The following is a 23,821-nucleotide window of genomic DNA, read 5'->3' as shown; positions in this document are numbered from 1 at the left end:
GGGTGGCGGTGACCCAGGAAGGCAGGAGCCAGACCCTGGGGCATTCAGGACCAGAGTGGCAGGTCACCCTGGGAAGGAGAAATGAAAGAAGCTTTTGGGGCTCAAAAAGAAGGAAGTACCGTCAGAATGGAAGGCTTGGGATGGGGGGGGGGGGAAACTCCTGGAAAGGGAGAAGATTGCTTTAAATCAGAAAAGGGGCGGGGTACCTGGGTGGCTCAGTCGGTTGAGCATCATGGTCACAATCTCAAGACCTGTGAGTTCGAGCCCTGAGCCCTGAGCCCTGAGCCCTGAGCCCTGAGCCCTGAGCCCTGCGTCAGGCTTCGGGATTCTATGTCTCCCTCTCTCTCTGCCCCTCCCCTGCTCATGCTCCGACTCTCTCTGTCACAAGTAAATAAACATTAAATTTTTTTTAAACAGAAAAGGGGAGAGGAAGAAGGGAGAGAGAGAGGGAAGGTGAGAAAGAGAAAGGAAAGAGGGAAAGAGGAAGGGAAGGAGAAAAAGAGTATGACTGCAGAAGAAACAGTATGACTAAGATACTGCTTTTTTTAAAAAAATCACTTTTTAAGTTTTATTTAGTTTGAGAGAGGGGGGAGGGGCAAAGAGAGAGAGGGAGAGAGAATCCCAAGCAAGCTCTGCAGTGTCAGTATGGAGCCCTATGCAAGGCTCGAACTCACTAACCTGAACTCACTAACGGTGAGATCAGGACCTGAGCCGGAATCAAAAGTCCAATGCTTAACCGACTGAGCTACAGAGGCGCTCCAAGATATTTCTGATACAATGAATCCCAATTGGTGTCGATCAAGGTGGATTCATACTACACAACGATGAAGGACTGTTTCTGATATGAAGGACACATTTGCACTGGAAGTAACCAGAATCCCCATTTCACTATTCCAGAATACGTGAGCATGAAGGGCACACTTGTATATTGGGGATAGCGGGATATAGGGGAGTGAGATGGAGAAAAGGACATTAGGAAGGAAAGTACAATAGTTGTAACCCTACTATGTGCCAGACATGTCACATATACCCTTGCTTAATATTGACTTAAGAATAATTCCATGTGGCTTGCTCCCAAGGTTTTCAAATTCATTTATGTCAAAAATAAATGAAATCAGGTTGGAGTTTTGCCAGCTCACACATTGACGAAGGGCAGGGTGATGGGAGAAAGGATGGATATGAATAAAATCAACCCTTGAAACAAACCCTTTTAAAGTATCAGTTACAGAAGCTGCCAGGGAGGAACCAAGGAAGGGGATTCCCTCATCCACTGTCTACCACCAAAGACTGCTCTGGCTTCTCTCAGCCTCACTCCCAGGATTTGGACCACACTTTCCAGGAGACTTCTCTGAGGACCAGTGGCCTGGGGTTGGCAGCATGAGACCTTGGAAGGCCTAGTGTATCTTGAACCAGCTTCTTGGATTCCCAATCTTGAATAAGCTGTTTTGGAAGAATTCGAATATATTTTGGGAGAACATAAGTCCGTTATGCGGTGACAACAGTCCTCGATGACAATGATACATTAACATCACATAAATATATAATAGTAATACTACATAATCACATTATATTACTATTTTATGCTTATTATGTTACTATAATATTATAGTACTATTATATGTTATATAATGCTATATATGTATTACATAATAGTATTGAGCACTTTGAAGGTGCTGGCATTGTTCAAAGCACTTTAGAGTTTTACAACTTCTCCAAATAACCAGATTGTATCTAGTTAAAATGAGGGAAAGGGGGCACAGAGAGGTTAATTAACTTGCCCTAGCCACAGAGCTAGGAAGTGGCAAAGCTAAAATTTGAACCCAGGGCATTTTGTTGACAGTCCTGATCAGTTAGAAAGCCATAGGTTTCTGGGTTGCCTGGCTGGCTCAGTGGGTAGAGAATGCTACTCTTGATTTCGGAGTAGTGGTGACTTTGAGCTCCACATTGGGAGGAGAGTTTACTTAAAAAAATAAAATTTAAAAAATTAACTAAAAAAAAAAAAGAAAGCCGTAGGTTTTCACCACTCTGATTAAACCCCAAAGGGATGAGATCTGGGGGCTGCCCAATATTTAACCTCTCCTTTGTTTGCTTTGTTCTGGTTGTAAATAAATTTCAACTAAAGTTACCTTTAATGTTTCTGGGAGGCACCGCCCTATCTTATCTCTCTTGAAGAGAATGTGGTAATCTACTCCATCTCACTCTCCCTTTAAAACGTACTGAATGATACAATCCTACTGAAAATTTTTGCTTATGTTAACCAACCCTTTTTCTTACTCCCAGGGAGAACTTATTAGCCCATATTCCATGCGGAGAAGAACTTGAGACAGGTTGGTATCATCCACCCGCCTCTAATTCGGGCCAGACATGTGGTAGGCGGGCTGAATATTTGCAGAAAGAATCCAAGTCTTCCTGACTCCCTGAAGACTGGCTATAAATCTGGAACCTGTCGTCACTGGGGCTTATGAAGTCCTCCTAGGCTCCCAGCCCAGGGGCGAACGTCGCCTTCTGCTGGACCGACAGGTGGTCCTGTAAAGTCTCGGTGGGAAGCTGGTGCAGCATCTGCGTGTGTGTGTGTGTGTGTGTGTGTGTGTGTGTGTGTGTGTGTGTGGTGGGGGGGGGGGAACTCCAAGGAATTGACTAGAGGAAACCCAAGGACTCTTCAGGTACTTCCAAGCCCCCACCCTTCACGTTCGCGACAAGCTGGCCTGCCCCGGACAAAAGCAGTGTTGGTCTGGACACCTTTTGTGTCTTTGAAAGCTGTGGAGGAATGGGGGTATTGGACAGCCCAGAAAGCACAGGAGGAAGGAAGGACTGAGCTAACACCACTCCAAGTTCTTCGCAGGCTGCGACGGCCACCCCACTCTGCCTCTCTTTTCTTCTTTATCTCCGTATTTTGAGCTTCTCCGCTATTTTTAAGAACAGGTGCGAACTCAGAGCTTTGAGGAGGGCCCTGGGAAGGTCATGTGGGCATTCAGGGATGGTAAATACATCATAGGATCACAAATAACAGACCTTCGGCCCCGCAATGCGAGAGGAGCAGTCACAAAATCCAGGGCGTTAGGGCTGGGCTGAAGACCAGGTTCCAAACAAACGCAAACAAACAAACTGAGCGGAGGTTTTGGATGCTGGGGTCGACAAGATCTAGTGCAAACTGGTCCCCACCACCACCACCACCACCACCGCACCGCGCGAAACCAGCGGTCACGTGAGAGCGTCCTTGTGCCTTTCATCCCGGCTTCTCTTGTCTGCCCTTCTGGATCACAAGTGCGTGCGGGTCCGCGAGGACGAGGATTGGACCAAGGGACTGAGAACGGGACAGGCTCCAGTGGCTGGCCCCAGCCTTGTGGGGATCAGCCTGTCACCCCAAGCTGCCTCAGATTCTCTCCAGCCCAGGAGGCTACTGGAGATGAGGGACTCAGGCCAGCCCCAGGATGCGGGATTCCCCCTGCCGCCCTAGGACCTGTCCCCAGGGAACCTGTCCAGGTGCGGCCCCCGGGGTGGGCGGTCCCCGGGATTAACCAGGGACAGCCAACTGCTTTCCAACGGAAAGCCCTGCTTCCCCTCCCCCGCCTCAGAGTCCTTCGGCTCAACTGGGAGCCACCACGGGCTTCCGCGTCCAAAAGTAGAGAAATCGAGGTAATCCCCACCCTCCCACCCACCGGGCAGCAAACTGGGTCTCAGAGCAAATCCCTTTACACCTGGATCCAACAGCGTGGAATTAATTTGCACGCTGAATGACTGCTCCGAAGGGTCTTTTCAAAGCATTTAATAGTTCTCCTAGTGAATGTTTTAAAACATGACACCACTAGATCTGCTCCACAACCATCCTACTGGCGACCAGCAGATTCCTTCAGCTGTCACTGGCGATGACACTCACAGCTGTCACTGGCAAGGTTTTGTTAATTTAACCTCGAGACTTTCCTGGTTATCCAGATAATCCGCCCTCAAATCCTCACACTGTCACTGAATTTTGATGACTCAGGGGTCCTGGAGAGCACTCACCCATTTTGCAGGAACAGGGGAGTCTTATGGGGCCCGGAGTCGCAGCGGCACCCGCCCTGCATTAGGAAAGATCACAGCACGTCAAATGGAGATGCAAATATTTGCTTAACTTTCCTGGGAACACAAAGTCAACAAGAGTGTGTGTGTGTGTGTGTGTGTGTGTGTGTGTGTTTGTGAGTGAGACCGAGAGAAAGAGAGAGACCAAAACCAACGATTACATAGTCACCCAAACCAGTTAGCTAAATTTTGACCACTTGCAAAATCCAAGCATTTTTCCACAGTCTCCCAGTTTCTAAGAGACCTGGTGGCGTTTAGTTCATTAAAGTGAGATTAAGGAGAAGGTCGTATTTCAATAAAAACGTTGTGAAATACAATGGCTTTCAAATCTCTCTGCACAGTATAATCACCTGGGGCGCCTTTTTAAAAATACTGATGCACTTCCCCTCCTGCAATTAACTATATGTCTCTGGGGACAGACACGTGCCTTTTTTTTTTTTTTTTTTTTTTTTTTTTTTAAAGCCCCAGGTAATTCTAACCTGCGGTCAGCGTTGAGAACTTCTGCTAAGGTTCGCATCTGGTGACAAGTTTGCTGCGGGTGAATTTAACAAGAAATGGTCTCAATGAACAAATCAGTTGCTGTGCAGAGATTGGTCCCAAACATTCTTCCTGGGCAGTAACTGTTTATTTCTCACTTGGACTCAATTCTTCCCCCAAACTACAAGTCAGGTGTAATTGTTCTCTACCACTCAAGTTTGACAATAAAATATTGTTAAACCCACACACAGTAGACTTATAAATGTGTTATTTCTACACGATGCAGATAAGTCTGTCATTGTGGTGGGAGATAATTGAGCCGCCATTGGATTGTCATGGTTTTTTAAAAAATAGTAATTGGTCAAGATCATACCTAGTGTTCTGTTCTTGAAGTGATTAAATGCTTTCTCTCCTCTTTATTTTGAAATATGTTTTTTAAATATTAGGAGCGGGGAGAAGCTTTTTGCATATCTTTTCTACCTTCTTTCTTCTGTCTTCAACATTCCCTTACTCCACCCCATGGAGATGTGGTATTTCTAAACCAAAGAAAATCCAATTTTACATGAAAGACATTTTTTTTTTCTAAAGGAAGTGTACACATTCTTCTTGAGCTCCTAGGAATATTCTTGGAAATTGAATATGGAACACTTTTGCTTTCCCCAAATGTAAATATTAAACACTCTTTCTTCCTGATTTATAATCAGGAATGATGGTAAATGTATCACAGAAACAAACTTGCTTCTCTTGAGCACATTTTAGTTTTCCCTAAGAGGACAGAAGCCTCAAGTTTGATTGACGGAGACAAACATGTTTATGGTATACATTACCAAGCTTTTCTTAAATGGACAATCAAAAGAGATCTAGCAAAAGATAGATAAAATCTCTCTCACACTTTCCCCATTCATATAACTTCAAATTAAGATCTGGCTGCAGTCAGTTTTAACCTTTATTTGAGAAATAGTTACTGTAGTAAATACTAGATATTTCTCACAATTACACTGTAATGCATACAATAAAAACATATTGTTTCAAAGGGAAAGAAACGTAAATGCATACATAGCAGGGATGCAATTCATTGCCTAATACATGAATTTAATCAACTGTGTATCATGGCAGAAATGTAAAACACAAATATTAGCTAATGGGAAATAAATGATTAAAGAGGTTGAGTTGGGTCACGGAATCATGGGGGGGGGGGTGGTTACTCAGCTATTAAGATTATAAATTTAGCCGGTCTATGAAGGGTACATTTTTAAAATAGCAAAGATGAAAGAATTAAAAAGGCACATAACGAACGATGAGAAATTTAAATTCAGTGTTGCGGGGAAATTTCACTGCCCAGTAAACATGTCCCACCAATGCAGGTGCTATTAGCTTTGCAGGAGATTGAGCAGTCATGGTCCTAAAAGAAGGAAGCCAAAAGGAGGCATACCTTGAAATCTCACAATGCAGAAAATGATCGGAAATGGAGGTGAAATGTCCTTCAGCCTCTCCACTGTCTTGTCACTGAATATAACACACTTAGGATTTTCACTGCGATGAACTGATTGCTCTGAAAAATCAAAGTGGTTTTCCAGTATATTTTTTCACCTTTCAAAAATTCTTATGAAATCAGGAAAAGCAACTGTTTACCTAAGCCCCCCAGGGTCTCAGGAGTTATTAAGGGGAATCAAGCTGCTTAACATTCAGTCCAGGGGGTCCCATTCGGCCAACTTAAAAAACTCTGCCACTTACCGTATGCTGAGGGCTGACTAAGGTTTTGTGGGTAAAGTGTGTGACCAGACAAGGATCCTGCCCTTAGAGATTGAGGGCAAGATCTGCCCTGGAGTTTTAGATAAAGCATGTAACCATTAAATAAGACCACTGGAGACAGTAATAAGTGCTAAGAAAAAAAAATTTTGGTAGATATTCCCTTGGCATAGAGTGATCACAGCACACCTCTCTGGAGAGGTGATATTAGACCCTAGGAAATCTGAGTGAAAACAAGGCCATAGATCCGCACAGGACTTCAGTTTCCTTTTTTTTTTTTTTTAATATTAAATTTATTGTCAAATTGGTTTCCATACAACACCTAATGCTCATCCCAATAGGTAGGGCTTCAGTTTCCAAAGCATTTTCACTCATATGCCCTTGTGTTGTATACAAGTCCTTAAGCCAGTCTTATAAAGTAAGCAGGGTTGATACGTGGTGTTCCCATCTTGTAGCAGAGGGAGCCCGAGGCTCAAAGAGGTTAAATTAATCACCAGGTCTTTCAAAGAAAGGAGAGCCTGTATGGACTACATCTCCTGGGTGCTGCTCCTAGCCTTTAGATCTCACACCAATGTTCTTTCTAGATATGGATACCGTTTACCAAATCGTATTGCATTCAGAGGCTGAGGATTTAATCTATGACCTGCAAGATGAGTTTCTTTTGCTTGAAATGTAGGCTTTACAGAATCATGATGGTAACTCTAACCTGATGCTCCAGAACCTAAGCAGAACCTGGACCATGGAAACCATAAGTTCTTGAGCAGGTGTGCAAGCCAGAGAAGGACTGCCTTTTTAAGTTTATTTATTTTGAGAGAGAGAGAGAGAGAGAGAGAGAGAGAGAGGAAGAGAGAGAATCTCAAGCAAGCTCCATGCTGCCAGCGCAGAGCCTCATGTAAGGCTCGAACTCGGGAACAGCGAGATCATGACCTGAGCCAAAACGAAGAGTCCTAACTGAGTGAGCCACCCAGGAGCCCCCAGGGCTGGCTTTTTACAGTGATTTTATTGGCAGTTAACACTCATGAGGTGGAGATGTGTCCAGAATTGGGTCAGGCACTTCCAAGAAGGTGAGAATTTCCATGAGAAGGGAGGAAAGCACCCACTGACATCAGGAGCCCTCTCTACAACTCATGGGACCGTTTCAAGAATTACCTTTTAAACTGCTTTGTCTTAGGAGCTGGTATACCAGGACTTCCCGCATGATGTAGGAAGTGCTTTAGGATGACTAAAGCACACCTGCAAAATGGGGACTACTTGAATAACAGAAAGCAACTGGAAATTGAACACATGTTTTCCGCTGCTCTGTCCTGTCGCTTAATTCCTGATAAGGAAGTCAGAAATGAGCTGCAAGACAAAGTCAGCCAAGAAAAAATAAATCTCACCACGTTTAGGTACTGAACTACTAACTGTGTCTATTTTGACTCCTATATTTAGGAGTATTCTAGCTCAAATTTCTCATTATAAGAAATTTACATGTGCAACCTAAGAAGGAAGCAGAATGTGGCTTGTACTGTGACGCAGGCGATTCAGACATCTTTCTCATTTACAAGGAATAATTCAGTTTATGTCCTTGGTGTACCTTCCTCTGTGGAATGTAAATAAACTCTATAAGAAGCAAGCTGGTCCCCAAATAACTTTAGACAGACTTCCAGGTTGCCAATTTGAGAGTGTGAAGTAACAAACAGGTGTGTGTGCACATGTGAACACATCATTACATACACAAAGCCAACTTCTGTCGGTAGCACACACACACACACGTGTAGATCTACTTGTGCAACGAAACAGTTATGAATGCGAAAAATCTCAGCACTGGAAGTAAACAAAGAGTAACAGATAAAAACGAACAGAGAAGTAACACAAGTTACTTGCTTGAGGTGTAAACAAATCCAAGCTAGTTTCTGAAATGTGACTCTTAGTATTAGGAACATAAAAACATTAGGAACCTGAAAACATTTAGCAGAAACTGAGAACCAAACCTGACAGCAGAGTTTAGTTTTAGTGGATGTTATACTAGTGGATGGGTAAGCTGCTTCTCCCTTCAAAATACAATGGATAGATCTCCCTTGGCCTTCAGAAGTCCTGTGAAACCCTAGAAACAATTCCATAAAATGCCCGCCCTCGCGATGTACATTCCTCCCATGTGTGACTTATTTCTCTCAGCCTCATTCAAAATGTGAAATTAGGATTTGGATGGGGATGAGTATTTCAAGAAGAGTGCCATAAATAACTCGGAGCAATTTCCCCATGAAATAAATTTCATGAAAATAGGTTTTTTTTCTATAAATGCTTCTCGTTTTTATTAAGACAACGCAGACATAAAACACACCATATTGCAATTCCTAAATTGCAGCCATATCACTTATCAGTGACCAATAAATTACTTCACTCTATGATAGATACAAATGCTCCATTCAAGTTCAGTTAATAGAATAATGTCAGGATATCATGCAGACAGCTTGCATTAAATACATGAGGAATAACAGCATACCCTCAACAGCTTCTGTGATTTTCAGACATGAAAACTTTGTCTTATTCCAAATTTGAAGAGATGGAATAAAGAATGTTTTCATATAAAATACATTTGAAACAGTGGGTTTTTTTTCTTTAAAAAGGCATCTAATCCACCTGCAACATACACTCGTAATACATCTTTTTAGTTAGAAAATCAGGTAGATATGTATTCTTTTTCATCTAATATGACCGATGTGAACCTTTCAGTGATTTCCAATATCAAACAGTTCAATTCAAAATAATATTTTCCCGGTAAGTGTGACATATATTTGTAATCAGAGGAAGAAAGACTTGTCAGTTTTGTCTTTGGGAGCTATTTTCTATTTTATCAGATAATTTAAAGTCAGTAGTTGTTCACGGTATAAAATCTTGAACCAATCACTAACACGCCTTTATTTTCTGCTCCTAATCTTGAAATGTATTTGGACTGGAGGTACGGGAGAAATATTACTGCTTATCAAACACTTCCCTGGAAATTTAAATGCACAAAATTTCCAGATGTATACATTCTAGAATAAATTATTTTAAAAACGAAATGAAGAAAAAAGGCAGAGGAAGCCTACAGCTTATATTCTGCGTGAATAGCTTTCAGTATCTTCCAGGTGGGGGCAACAGTAAGTCAGTTTTGAGAGGAGAAGAGAGAACGGGCTCTTTAAGCTCCCTGAGTCCAGTTACAGAAGATGAAATGACTTCCTGGTATAGTAACACTGTGAATAAAACAATCCTAAGTTTTCAGGATGGGACTTCTGGACTCCGCCGAGCTGGGAGCCGCGGCACCGGCAGCCCTGCGCGCGCCGCCACCTCTCCCGTCGGCTGAGTGGCGGCAGCCCCAGCGCGCAGGCGCGCTGCGCACCTGCCGGGGAGGGCGGGGAGCGCCCAGCTGCGCGCGGCTGGCCTCGTGTGCCGCCGCCCCGCTCTCCCGCGCCGTGTCCCCGGGGAGTGGACTTCACTCTCAGCGCCCCGGGCTCACTCGCCTTCCAGGACAGCCAGGAAGCGGGGACACCCTTGTTTCACGTGGACATCTCATTCATCCTTGCTCTGGACAATTCAAGTCCTTTCACAACTGCGGCAGACGTGCGCGCGCGCACCTCTCCCCTGAAACTCTCCAGTCGCGGCAGCCAGAAAATCAGCTCTCGGGCGGGGCGGCGGGGGGCCCACTCCTCTTCTCCTTCTCTTTGCAAATCCTCGGACTCGGGGGAGGGACGGCCGTGCACTCTGGCGAGGACCTGGGTGGTGCGTGAAGCGGAGGGCGATCTTGCACAGTCCACAGAGACGGGACTCCCCAGCAGCACCCCCGCCTCCTCGGGGTCCGTCGCTGACCCCGCGCGGAGGAGGCGGGGCGTGGGAGGCCTGAGAGACGCGACGCCGAGGCCCGGTGGTGGCCGGGCGTCCCGGTGCCGCACGGAGGGGGCGCAGCTCGAGCGCGCGGAGCCGGAGGCCCGCCCCCCCCCCTCCTCTCGGGCCGCGCGGGGGCTGGAGGTGCTGGCGGAGGCCCGGCTTGAGGCCCCGTTACGTGTGGCTCCTCCGCGCGCCGCCGCCAGCCGCCGCCCGCGCCCTCGGGCCGCCCCCGCCGCCCCCCGCCGAGCCAGCGGCCGCGCCCTCGGGCCGGTACTTGAGCCAGCAGATGACCCAAGTGACGACGACCGAGAAGAGCGCCAGGATGCTGGCCACCGACAGACAGATGGGCCCCACGGGCGAGGGCGACCCGGCAGCGGGGGCAGCGCCAGGGGGCGCCCCGCCGCCGGGAGGTGCCCCCCCGCCGCCGCCGCCGCCGCCGTAGTGGTTGACGAAGATGAGGCCGGTGAAGAGCAGCACCACCATGGAGAGGAAGGAGAAGACGACGCACACGCAGCCGGCGGTGAGCGCGGCGCGCTTGCAGTTCTGGCAGCTCTCGTAGGCGCCCGGGGCGCGCAGGCCGGCGCGGGCGCGGGGCTCGCGAGCGGCGTCCTCCGCGGGCGGCGGCGGCGGGGCCGGGGCCGGGGCGGGCGGCAGGGCGGCGGCGGCGGGCGCGGCGCGGCGCGCGGGCAGCGGCGGGAGGCGGTCCTGGGGCAGCGGGTCGTGCGCGGCGCGCAGGGCCAGAGGGAAGGCCTCGGCGAGCTTGGTGTTGTTGGGCAGGCCGTGCACGCGGCTGTCGGGCAGCGGCGTGCGGTGGCGGCACACGGGGCACGCGATGGCGCCGGGCGGGCCGTGCCAGGGTGGCGGGCGCAGCGGGCGCTCAGGCGCGGCGCTCGCAGAGGCGGCGGCGGCGGCGGCGGCGCGGAGCTGCAGCTGGCTCAGGCACTCCTGGCAGAAGGTGTGCAGGCACGCCAGCAGCTTGGGCGCGCGCCGGTCCGCGTCGAAGTAGTTGTAGCAGATTTTGCACTCGTAGTCCTCGAGCGGAGGCAGGCCGGGGACGGTCACGGCGGCGCTCCGAGCGGCCGCGTCCCCGCCGTCCCGGGCTCCCGCCGCGGCGACCCCGGCTCCTGTCGAGCTCCCGGGGCTGCTGGTTGGGCTCCGCTCGCCGCCGCCGCCGCCGCTGTCGCTCGCCGGCGCTGCCATGGCATGATCCGCCCCTCATCGGGGGCAAGGTGAGGAGTCTTCCTCCCCCTCGGTCGTCGCCTCGGCTCTCGGCAGGGAGGAGGCGCTTCTGCCTCCCCCCTCGGGCTGCTGTCGCCTGGCGGGGGAGGCACCGCTGGCTGGGCCGGGCGGGGGCGCAGCGACGACCGCCTTCCCTCACGCTGCCCCAAGGCGCGGGCGCCTCGGTCCCTCCCAATCCCCTGGCGTCTCTCCGCAGTCCCCCCCTGAGCTTCTCAAGGCCGCTCTCCTGGCCCCTTTGGATGTCAGTTTTTGTTGGAATTGGAAGTGGAGGGAGGATGGGGGGGGCGGTGCAGGAAAGAAATTTGGGGTGCGGCTGCTTCAGGATGTGGCGCCCTTGCACACACCCCCTCCCCCTCCCCGGCAAACAGACGAGGGGTGGTGGTGGCGGTGGGAAACCTGGTCCTGCTTTTTCCTTATTCCTCTCCCTCGTCCTCCTCCCGTTTACCCTCGTTATTCCATGTTTACTCCCCTTGGTTTGGGGCTGAGTCCCTGGCGGAGCCTCCTCGCCCCCCCCCCAACCCCCACCAGCAAGAGCTCACCGGTGATGTAATGCGGGACCCGCGCAGGGAGGGGAAGCGGCAGCCAGGGCAGCGGCGGCAGCTCCGGTTCCTGTTCGTGAAAATCGTGATCTCATTTCTCCGTCCAAGGGCGAAAGCCAGTAATTACCCTGCCATTTATATACACTTTTCACTTGTATTAGCAAAGCCCAGGTAGCCCTGCAGCGTTCACAGTGTGGAAGCGGAGGGCTGGCATGTTCCTTTCACCGTTTGGAGGAAATTTTGGAGCTAAACGGTATTATTTCTTTCCCCCTTGAAATATTGCTTGCTGGGATTGAAGAAGGCAAGAAGACAGAGACTCGTAGCCAGGTCTTGCTGATTTCCTGGCGCTGACCACAGGGGAGGAGGTAGCTCTTTCGTTGGTGCGCAGGCGTTTTCAGAGGGGGGGGGGGGATTGCTGTTCTCAAACAGGTTCACGCATTTCAAAGTCTAGCTTAAACTAACCCCCCCCCCCCCCGCATCACTCACCACCATCTTCCACTTAAACTTTTAATATGCGAATGTAGAGAGCCAAAAATTCCCTGAGTAACTGGAAGAGATCCTCTTGATTTATTAAAACTAATAGAAACTCTACTGGGCAGCTTAGCAAGAAGCAGTGTTTCTTGAAAGGAGCACTCAGTAGAACATAGGATTGGTGGTTTGGGGGGGGGGGGGCATCTGAAAGGTGCTGTTCAGATATTCCTAACCAGAAAGTTCTTCCCTTTTTTCTCCAGGTTGGACCTGCCCCCATGAAAAGAGAGAGAACCACAACAAGGAAGGTGAAGAGGAGGGTACTCTCGGTTCCCATGAGATGGGAATGTTTCCACTTCTTCTCTGTGTTATCTGCGGAAGGCAGTAAGATGCTCCAGAGAATGTTTGTGGAAAGGACAGATGAATGGAAAATCAGCTGAAGGAAAATGGCGGAAAGGAACCAGTAAGATACCAATGCAGGAATTGTCCTAAACAGCTGGTAAGTTTCTATGATATTTGAAACGGAATTTACTGTTTACTCTTTGTGAATCGTGAATGTGATAGATGTCTTAAGGGTGAGGGGTCTTTGGACAACTTACTAGAGACCACTTTAGCTTTCTAGTTCCTGGTTTCAGATTTGATAACTATGACTTGGGGTAATACTGTTTCTTTTTGCAGTATGTTAGTTTGTGACGGGGGAGCTGTGATGAGTAGAGGGCAGGGTGGTGGGACATCAGGAGAAGTCCCTCATCTGGCCTTGGGATATTACAAAGTTATGCCAACCAGCCTCTGAGTGGCGGCACTAGCTTCCTGTCCTTTTCGTTCCCTCCTTGAGCTGCAGGATTGTGAAGAGCCTGGAATCATGCATTTTGGATGCAGTTTTAAACTGGGTCCTTCTATGTAAGCCCTGACTAGCCCTGTACTGAGAAAAGACATATTGCTGTTGTGGGAAACATTTAAAAGCAGGTCATGGGGGAAAAACAAGCACAAAAACAGGACGGCTCCTGTGCGTTTATGTCTTGTCCTTCCCACCCACCCAGTTCTTGGGACATGTGTAACTTCCATGCCAAAAGGGGGTGGAAAAAGAGTTCTGAAAGTCCACATGTCTGCATTTGGGCCAAACAACTGAAGATTTTGAACTTTCACTCTATTCTGCGTTCTCAGCACTGGATGGAAGAATGGAGAAACGGAGCATGGGGCTGCAGTGAAGTCTTCCAGCCTGAGCACCATTGACATTCTGAGATGGACAGTTCATTGTTGTTGTTCTCTGCACTGCCAGAGGTTTAGTGGCATCCCTGGGCCCTACCCACTTGATGTCAGGAGCAACCCTTTCCCCAGTGGTGACATGGCCGGGGGGTGGGGGGCGGGGGGCGGTCCTTGGATCGCAGGTCTCCACCAACATCACAGATTTGGTTATGGGGAACCCAAAAGCAGAAACGTTTCCCAGCTTCTAACTGGTGCAAGCAAAGAGCATGTTGGTAGGCAAAGTAATAATTTAGCAGCTCCCAGCATTTCTTCTACAGCTCACGGTCTCTTAGATACCATAGCATCCTCTTTGAGAGGTCCAGGTACACTTTTCATCCATAATACATTCTGTCTACAGGCTCATAAGCGATTGCCAGAATTCGGTTAACGATGCTGGAATTTACTCTCTGGAAATTTGGATAGCTTTTTAAAGGGACCCAGCATCTCCCAATTATTTATACCCCAGGGCCTGTCCCTCATTATTTAGGACTCTCATAAAGGTGTCCCATGGGAGCCTTCGTCAGTTCAGTGAGGGGCCGTGACATTCCTGAAGAGTGTGAGTTTGAGTGCTGCAGGCATTTGCCCTAATGAGCCCTTGGGCCCAGGGCTCACAGTTACCTGCAGCAGTAAATAGTAAAGCTTGGTCATTCGTGTAGGAATTAGGCTTTCCTCGTGGCGAAAACTGTGTTGAAAGGGATCTTAAGTCAGAAACGAGGAACATAATATTCACATCGGGTTTGCATTGGCGTTGCTCGTGAATCCTGCTCCTGCCTTGGACATATTAGATAATCAGTATTGTCTGACTTGTGTTCTTTTTGAAGACCTGAGTAAATGAAAGACACCAATGGTCTTGGGTAATCTCATATATATATATACACACACACACACATATATATATATATATGTATATATTGATGTCTATATTGAATGTATATACATATATATATGTATATATTGATGTCTATTGAATATGTATATATTCGACAGTTGATATATATTCCCTTCATCATATACATATACATGTATATATTCCCTTCATCAACTGTCGAAACAGAGAGGATGTTTCGGTTTTAGGATTCATTGTCCTGTGTCCAAATGCTAGGTGTTCCTCTCACCCTTTCTCTCTGTGTAGTGTTCGATATCCTCGTTCCCTTCTCTGTGCCTCAGTTTTCCAAACTGTAAATGTGGGATGAGTAGTTAACATAAGTCTGTTGTGAAAATTGAGTATTTTACACACATAACCCCAACCCCCTGTTAACACCCGCTATTGTTTCTATCAGGGGTTTCTTTTCCTGATCTCAACAATCCTCCCAAATGCCCTATGAGGGAGACCCAGAAGGCTTGTGCAACCAACCCAAGGCGATAAGCCAATAATGACAGAGCGGTCCTAACCCAAGTCTTCCATTATTTCAGAGGTAGAGATATAGGAAGCGACTCGGTCAGAAAGACAAGGAGCAGGAACCCTGACCTAGGAATCTAACCACGTATTATTGATCCATTAGTGGTAATAAATAAAGCCCTGTATGAAATATGAGGACAACGTGAAATCTCTCATTGGTAATATTGGAAGAATAGATGTAGAGGCAGATAATGCCACTCAGAAGCAAGTAGTAAAGGAGTCCATCAAAAAGCTGACATTTTAAAATAGAAACAGGATCGCGTCAATTAGGCATGTATTGAGGTCCTATTCTGGCAGGCATTATTGCTATGTGATAAGATACCTGGCCTCCAGAAACTAAGAGGATATTAAATATGTGTGCAAAACTTAGAGGCAGAATGAGGCACGCTTGTAGTCCAGGGGTGAGGTCCGGTGGGAATAAAGAGGAGAGAGAAATTGTTGGTGCTCTGGAGATGTAAGAAGTTTCCACAGACTCATGGTGAGTGAATTGTAGAGGGTTTAGAAAAATGCAGGAAGACATTCGTGGTGGCATCAGGGAAAGCGGGTAGGTGGAGGGCATGGCAGGTGGCCTGCTTCAGAGAGAGAGCGTGCAGAAGGTAGGGCACCATCAAGGGAAGCCTGGAATGCTTCCAACCAGCCAGGTAGGGCTTAATTCTGCAGACAACTGGCTGGTTGATGGTCAACACATAGCAGGAGTGCCCGTGGGAGTTTGAGCTTGAGAGTGATACGTGGGCCAGAACTGGAACTGACCCTCAAGGGGGACACACGGATCAATTAAGAGGTTACTTGAGGTGCTAGATCTCATTGCTCTATACTGCAAAGATACAACTTTTAAAAGAATGAATGTATTTCATTTGTGGTGTAAGTTTCCTCTCATTGTGGAGAGACGGTATGGTCTAGTAGTTAAGAACAAGTTCTCTGCTGCCAGCACTTACTAGCTGCATAGTCCTAAAAAAGGTCACTTAACCTTTTTGTTCGTCAGTCTTCTCTCCTGTAAAATGGGAGAGTAGTATCCACCTCCTAGGGTTGTTGCAGGGTCAAAATGAGTTAATATTTATTCAGCTTCAGACAGTGCCTGGTACGTGATAAGTGCCATAAAAATGTTGAGAAAAGAAGCCACCTAGCCAGGCCCAAACTGCAATGATTTAAAAAAAAAAAAAAAAAAGATGCTTATTCTAGGGAAATTATCATTTCTTTTCAGTAAATAAAAATAATTCAGAATAAAAACCGATCTTGACCAGGTGATCCAAGTTAACGTCAATAGTGATAAGTCAAGTTAATCACAGGTACCCTGGATGTGATGGGTTGAGAAGGGCACTTTCTGTGCTTCTCCTCTCCAAAACCTCTCAATAACCCCAGTTTAATCATGGGAGAATATCAGATAAATCCCAATAGAAGGGTATGCTACTGAATACCCGACCAGGACCCCTCAGAACTGTGAAGGTCATCAAAAACAGGGAAAGTCTGAGAAACATCACAGCCAAAAGGAGCCTAAGGCGATAGGATAGCTAAATACGATGGGGTATCCTGGATAGGATACTGGAACAACAAAGACATTAGGCAAAAACTAAGGAGATCTGAATAAAGCATGGACTTCAGTGTCATCGTAGATCAAGATTGGTTCATTAGATGTGATAAATGTGGCCTAGTCACATAAGATGTAAATAATAGGGGAAAAGGAGTATGGAGTATATGGGAAGGAACTCTCTGTGCTGTCTTTGCAGTTTTTCTGTAAATCTGAAACTATTCTAAGATAAAAAGTTTATTATGATTTTTTAATGTGGTTAATCATGGGAATTTGCAATCACAAGGCCACTAACGTTCTTTGGGATTAAGACGTATCTGCTCACTGTGCATTTGTATCGCTTCCACTAAAATCCAGTAAGCAAGATTTGCAAAACCTTCCAAGGCAACATTTGATTTAGTATTTACTGCATTAGGGCATCTTAATACTTTTTACAGTGTACAGATAATAGTAATTTTTAAAAATGTCTAGAAATTGTTCAACTACTTTGAAGAAAATTTAGGAAAGAGAGTTTTATTATTTATTTAAATATATATATTTTTAAGTAATCTCTGCACCCAACGTGGGCTCAAACTTACAACACTGAGATCCTACAACACTGAGATCAAGAGACACACGCTCCACTGTCTGAGCCAGCCAGGCACCTCAAGCAATTAAAATCTTCATCATATAGCCTTTGCTATATTTTGGATTAATTCTTTAAGACTGATTCTCAGAAGTGGAATTTTTGTAGGCCATTGTCCTTGAAAAATGCAATTTGCAAAATTTATTGGCTGGATGACTTTACTTTTTAGTAAGCATTAATTATCCTTTGACAGTTTGAGTTGTTATTTAGCAACACATTTTGTCATCCAAGAAAATGCTTTTATTCTGTTAGTATTAGTATTTATGAAGGAAGAGCTTTTTTCGAAAAGAATATTTGTTTTCTCTTTGCGAACTTCATTGTAAGTCTTAAAACCATTTCTTTTTCCATTGCTTGTTTTAATTTTGTTTCAGCAATATTTGGGTAAAAAGAAAGAATAACCAGGTAAATTTTGTAGTTTACGTAATAAATTCATCCTGTTTCCTCATATATTGTCTTGTTTCACTGGATTCGTGGCGTTTTGATACTTTGGCACTCTTGTGTGTTTCTCTGCTTAAACTAGTTTATGCAAGACAATACATATCTGTTGTGCTCCCCAGGGACTATTAATATTTGCTTTTAAGAGTCTTAGCTTTCAGGGTACCTGGGTGTCTCGGTAGGTTAAGTGTCCAATTTCAGCTCAGGTCATGATCTCATAGTTCATGGGTTTGAACCCCACGTCACGCTCTGTGCTGACAGCTCAGAACTTGGAGCCTGCTTCAAATTCTGTATTTCCCTCTGTCTCTCCCTTCCCCTGCTCATGCTCTGTCTCTCTCTGTCTCTCAAAAATGAGTAAGTGTTAAAAAACATTAAAAAAAAAAAAGATTCTTCTTTTTCTTGGGGCACCTGGGTAACTCTTGTGTCTTAAAATGTTTTTTCTTTTGTGTAAGAAATTTGAAAAATGACTTCTCTGCTCTGAAATTTGTAGACCTTCCCAGCAGTATTTTACAATTTCTATGTCTTTCTACTCCCATTTTATAATAGGGGTGCTGATATTTAGACCATGAAGGTCCAAATCGCTTACCCAAGGCCATGGGGTAAATTTAGCTAAAATCACAAGCTGTATTTCTCTGAAGGCTGTAGGGGAGAATGCGCTTCCTTGCCTTTTCCACCTTCTGAGGGACGCCTGCATTCCTTGCCTCATGGCACATCACTCCAGGCTCACATCATCTCTAGCTCTGTCTCTGGCCCTCCTGCTTCCCTCTTATAGGGAACCCATGATTGCACTGGGCCCTCCTGGATAATCCAGGATACCCTCCCTGTCTCAAAACCTCTAACTTAATCACATCTGCAAAGTCCCTTTTGCACGTATGTAAAGTAAGATATTCATGGGTTTGTGGGATTAGGATGTGGATGTCTTTACGTGCCATTCCTTTCTTGACCATGTAAGCTCTGCAGCCCCATCAGGCTGTCACAGCTGGTGACTGGTCCTTGGGTCACATCCACCCCAGACCCCACTCAGTTGCGAAAGAGCTGAGAGAAGCAGTATTTCCCAGTCCGTTAACGGCACACCGGTGGACTGCAGTACAACTGGTGAGAAACTTCAACATAAAATATAATAACGTAAAAGCCGATATTTGGTCATAAGAGTGTCAGCACCTGAATTTCCATCCCTGAGAACTTTCTCCTGCAACCAGTCTCCTTTGCTGCCTAGAGTACTGAGGAATCAATGCCCCCAGGAGTAGCCCTCAGTCAAGGACTAGTGAGAGGCTGGTGTATACATACCCCAGCTCCCTCCTCCCTCCTCAGCCAAGTGAATTCTGAGGTGTCTACTTTCTCCTTGCTCTCTGCGTTCTGCCAGCAGAACTGTGGGAGCTGGCTTGACAGGGTACCCTTTAGTGGCTGTCTTCTCTTCCCAGCTTCCTGTTCTTACTCTCCTTTTGCTGTTCCTTTGGGATCACGTCTTCTCTCAGGGTCTGCTTCTGGAAGAAGATGTAGGGAAAAGTTAAGACATGGGGAAAATCTTTGAAAAGAAGGGAGAGCAGAAAAAGAATGTTGAGGGCCATCTGGGTAGCTCAGTCAGTTGAGTATCCGACTTTGGCTCAGGCCACGATCTCACAGTTCTTGAATTCAAGCCCCGCAGCAGGGTCACTGCTGTTGGCGCAGAGCCAGCTTCACGTCTTCTGTCCCCCTCTCTCTGCCCCTCCCCTGCTCATGGTCTCTCTCCCTCTCCCAAAAATAAATAAATGGTAAGAAAAATTTTTTAAATGATCAGACACGTTTTCAAAAGCTTTTCTGCTTGAGCCCCTCTTGAAGTAAAAACTGGAGAGGGGTTAATTGTAGCCCAAAGATATATTGTAGGGGGTTCCGGGACATGAATGTTTGTGTCTCGCCTCTAGAACATATCCTGGGGAAATTCTAAGCCCCTAAGAGAAGCCGCACCCACAGGCCCAGAGTGGTATAGCGATGGGGTAGGAGCAGTTCCACGTGGGGAGAATCAGACACAGCTTGTTCCACAGTGTCGAGTCTCTCGATGCTCCAGAGCACTCCTGGAGGGCACACACAAAAGTTCCTGAGCGCTGAGGGGAGCGGATGTGTCTGAGATGGTCCAGAGGGAGATTATAGTTGGGAGACGGAAGAGGCAGGTGGGCCCGAGGCAGGAGGTCTCAGTAGCAGGGCGTTAGGGATACAAGGGACCAAGGTGGGATGGTGGCCACCTGAACAGAGGCCAGCAAGGACCAACCTGCTCCTCCCCACCTCCTGCCTCTGCCCTCCTTGACCCCAGATGCCATCCAGAGTGAAAGGAGAGAGAGGGTCACGGTCCAGAACTGACTGACCTGTTACCCAAAAAGGTGATTTGTAAACTGGAAAAGAAGTGACCAAGTTATTGGCAACATTAACTTTGTTCTTCACTGTTATTAAAAAAAAAAAAAAGGGGGGGGGGGAAGGCTGATAAATCAGGAGCATATAATACTGCACCTGCTGTCGGAGAAGGTCTTAAAATTGTTTAATGTTTATTTATTTTTGAAGGAGAGAGAGACAGAGTGTGAGCAGGGAAGGAGAAAAAAAGAGAGGGAGACACAGAACCCAAAGCAGGCTCCAAGCTGTCAGCACAGAGCCCGACACGGGGCTCGAACTCACGAACCGTGAGATTGTGACCTGAACCAATGCTTAACCGACTGAGCCCCCCAGACGCCCCTCCCCCTGTTTGTTTTAACTGTGGTCTACCATTCATGTGGCCCCATGAAAGTAACCCTAGGAAAGCACAGGTTAATTGGACAGTGTGGAATAACACAAGTATATTAAACTAAAACCAATTTATTTTTCAATCTTCACACACATGTGCGCACACACACACACACACACACACACACACACACACACACAAAGTTCCCCTGAGTCACTATGCCCTTACAGCTCCAAGGAAGTGGAAGAATCAGTACCACTTTGAAAAAGAGGATCCCTGAGGAGCTCAGGGAAGGCTCTCCTGAGACGGGTCTGCAGGGAGAAGGAAGAGTGGAGACTCAAGTGTCAGACAAATGTGTCCTGTCTCCCTCCTTTAGGCCAAGGAGCCCAGACAGGTGAGATGGAGCCCAGAACTTGTTATTAGGTGATATGAAGGGATTATTGCTGATTTTGCTTGTTATAATAATAACACTGGGATTATGAAAAAAGTTCTTATCTTCTCTGTCTACTAAGTATTATAGGAGAAAGAGTATGACGTCTTGAATTGCTTTAATACACCCCAGCAAAAATGAATACGTAGATAAATACATATAAACGTGGGAGAACAGAAAAAATAAGATTGTCACAAAGTATAAAAATTGCGCACCTGGGTGGCTCAGTTGGTTAAGCGTCGACTTCAGCCGAGGTCATGATCTGGCCGTTCCCAGGTTCCATCCCCGCGTTGGGCTTTGTGCTGACAGCTCAGAGGCTGGAGCCCGTTTCAGATTCTGTGTCTCCCTCTCTCTCTCTCCGCCCTTCTCCCACTCATGCTCTGTCTCTCTCTCTCTCTCTCAAAAATAAATAAACTGTAAAAAAAATTTTTTTTTAAATTGTTGAAGTTGGATGAAAGGAATTCGGGTGTTCCTTATGCTACTTTCTCTTGTGATATTTGCAGATGTTCCTATCAGTTGTTAATCTTAGACTCAAAATTGGCAGCATTCTTACAAAAATAGCACTGATAATGCTCACGTTTTTGAGGGTCTCACTGGCACTATGGTTTTAAGGGACTAAAGAAAATCGTCTTGAGTTCAGCTCTTTTATTCCTAATGTTTTCTTGACTCTTGTCTCAGCCGTTTCTAAGAAATCAAGGAAGAGCTGGGGCACCTGGGCGGCTCACTTAGTTGAGCATCCAACTCTTGATTTCGGCTCAGGTCATGATCCCAGGGCCGTGGGATCAAGCCCTGCGTCAGGCTCAGCACTAAGCGTGGAGCCTACTTAGGATTCTCTCTCTCTCTCTCTCTCTCTCTCTCTCTCTCTCTCTCTCTCTCTCTCCCCCTCCCTCCTTCCCTCCCTCCCTCCCTTTGACCCTCTCCCTTGCTTGTGCCCTCTCTCCCTCTCTCTAAAATAAAAAAAATAGGACACCTGGGTGGCTCAGTCAGTTGAGAGCTCAGAGCCCTCTTTGGATCCTCTGTCCCCCTCTCTGTTTGCCCCTCTTCACTCATGTGCTCTCTCTCAAAAATGAATAAACATTAAAAAAAAAAAAAAAAACTAAAATAGGGCACCTGGATAGCTCCGTCAGTTGGGCTTCTGACGCTTGGTGTCAGCTCAGGTCAATGATCCCATGGTTTATGGGATCGAGCCCCACAGCGGGGTCTGCGCTAACAGCACAGACCCTGCTTGAGATCCCCTGTCTCCTCTCTCTGCCCCTCCCCTGCTCGTGCTCACTTAATCTTTCTCTCTCCCTATCAAATAAATAAATGTTTAAAAATAAAATAAAAGAATCGGGAATGCAAGCTGGTGCCGTCACTCTGGAGAACAGTGTGGAGTTTCCTCAAAAAACTGAAAATAGAACTACCCTACGACTCAGCAGTTGCACTGCTAGGTATTTATCCACGGGATACAGGGGTGCTGTTTCGAAGGGACACACGCACCCCCATGTTTCTAGCAGCACTCTCAACAATAGCCAAGGTGTGGAAAGAGCCCAAATGTCCATCGATGGATGAATGGGTAAAGAAGACGTGGTAGATGTATACAATGGAGTGTTACTCGGTAATCAAAAAGAATGAAATCTTGCAACTACGTGGATGGAACTGGAGGGTATTATGCTAAGGGAAATTAGTCAGAGAAAGACAAAAATCATATGACTTCACTCATATGAGGACCTTAAGAGACAAGACAGATGAACATAAGGGAAGGGAAACAAAATGATATAAAAACAGGGAGGGGGACAAAACAGAAGAGACTCTTAAATATGGAGAACAAACAGAGAATTACTGGAGGGGGTGTGGGAGGGAGGATGGGCTAAATGGGGAAGGGTCATCGAGGAATCTACTCCTGAAATCACTGTTGCACTATGTGCTAACTAACTCTGGTGTAAATTAAAAAAAATAAGATTAAATTAAAAAAAATAAAAATTAAATGAATAAAATAAAATAAAATAAAATAAAATAAAATAAAAGGAAGAACCAAGGGAGGCAGGGAACCCAGGTGCTAAATCGAGCCTTTCGGAGCTCACTGCCCAGTGCAAGACATACAGGTTCTCTCTCCTCCTGTCTTTTCTCCTGCATTGCTGCTCAGCCATTAGAGCCCGGAGCCCCACCCTTAGCATTCTAGATATCTCTTGAGTCGTTGCTCCAAATCTCAGAATGAGTGGATCAAGGGAGATGGAAGAGGATGTTTAGGAGGTTATCAACGAATGCTATGTGAGCAGAATGGATGAACCGGACCGTCCTGTGCAGTGAAACCGTTTGTTACTCTGATCTTTTCGAAGATTCAAAGAGATGTGGGTCTTGGAGGCAGGGCCCATCCTCGCCTTGGAAAGTCTCCGAGGCTCAGATGGCCCCACCTTAATCTCTGAGAGCTGCTGGAGATCATGCCTCCCAGGGCAGCCAGCCGCAGCCCCAATTCCATACGGCTTCCTCCTCCTCCAGTCATTTGGTATCCTTTGCATGACAAAGGCAAAATTAATGGGACATGCAACATACATATCTCCAAACAGCCTTTCCACAGCCGGGCCCTAGTAATCAAATCCGTATGGTTGATAGAAAAAAAATATTTTCCTTCTGGTAAGTCTGCCCTTTAATTAGATGCTATAAAAATAATTAGGTAGAGGGGCGCCAGGGTGGCTCAGAAGGTTGAGTGCTGACTTCAGCTCAGGTCATGATCTCACGGTTTATGGGTTCGAGCCCTGCGTCAGGCTCTGTGCTGACAGCTCAGAGCCTGGAGCCTGCTTCCGATTCTGTCTGTTCCTCTCTCTCGAAAAATAAATAAACATCAAAAACGTTTTTAAAAAATTATAATTAGGTAGAGAATATGTTTTACAGTTAGAAAGGCTCTTTCTCCTTGAGCGATGAATCTCCTCTTTGGGAGGCTAAAGTGCAGTATTTTTAATGAAAAGAAAAGCAGCTTCTTGGATGCCACAATGAGAAAACGAAACTGCTATTGGATTGCATTTCTTACCCTTGTTTGTTCTGATGCTTCAGTCACTGCAGTGAATCCCAAGACTCTAAAGGCTGCCCAAATGTGGTGAAATATAAGACACTCGCGTT

General features: G+C 46.6%; 1 protein-coding gene and 2 long non-coding RNA genes across 4 annotated transcripts in view; 2 read left to right on the top strand and 1 right to left on the bottom strand.

Annotated features, from left to right (window-relative positions):
• Window positions 1-806: 806 nt before the first annotated feature.
• LOC132672121 (uncharacterized) lies at window positions 807-4,782 on the top strand. Its single transcript, XR_009607373.2, has 3 exons — window positions 807-902; window positions 2,281-2,327; window positions 4,522-4,782. It is a non-coding gene; the product is annotated as an uncharacterized LOC132672121 (long non-coding RNA).
• Window positions 4,783-8,565: 3,783 nt separating this feature from the next.
• Window positions 8,566-12,289, bottom strand: RNF228 (ring finger protein 228). 2 transcript variants are annotated; one of them, XR_013557176.2, is made up of 2 exons: window positions 11,910-12,289; window positions 8,566-10,019 (listed from the first exon to the last, which is right to left on the bottom strand). XR_013557176.2 is itself a non-coding variant. In XM_060623838.3 (2 exons), the coding sequence occupies exon 2, from the start codon at window positions 11,329-11,331 to the stop codon at window positions 10,303-10,305; it is 1,029 nt and encodes a 342-aa protein (XP_060479821.1). In that variant the 5' UTR covers window positions 11,332-11,446; window positions 11,910-12,282; the 3' UTR covers window positions 10,190-10,302. The 2 variants fall into 2 exon arrangements, 1 of the variants encoding a protein (XP_060479821.1); XM_060623838.3 differs by lacking the exon at window positions 8,566-10,019 and adding an exon at window positions 10,190-11,446 and having other exon boundaries at window positions 11,910-12,282.
• Window positions 10,579-23,821, top strand: part of LOC132672117 (uncharacterized) — a 39,703-nt gene continuing 26,460 nt past the window's right edge. Inside the window, exons 1-2 of the long non-coding RNA XR_014138042.1 lie at window positions 10,579-10,651; window positions 12,641-12,876. This is a non-coding gene — a long non-coding RNA (uncharacterized LOC132672117). The remainder of the gene's footprint in view (window positions 10,652-12,640; window positions 12,877-23,821) is intronic.

Source organism: Panthera onca, chromosome C1, assembly GCF_046562875.1.
Source record: "Panthera onca isolate mPanOnc1 chromosome C1, mPanOnc1 haplotype 2, whole genome shotgun sequence".
Classification (NCBI taxonomy): Eukaryota; Metazoa; Chordata; class Mammalia; order Carnivora; family Felidae; genus Panthera; species Panthera onca.
The sequence above is the reverse complement of the archived record's forward strand: the minus strand, read 5'-3'. Positions and strand labels throughout refer to the sequence as shown.

Excerpts from the sequence above, each read along its gene's own strand:
- RNF228 (XM_060623838.3), bottom strand. The coding sequence starts at position 11,331 with ATGGCAGCGCCGGCGAGCGACAGCGGCGGCGGCGGCGGCGAGCGGAGC.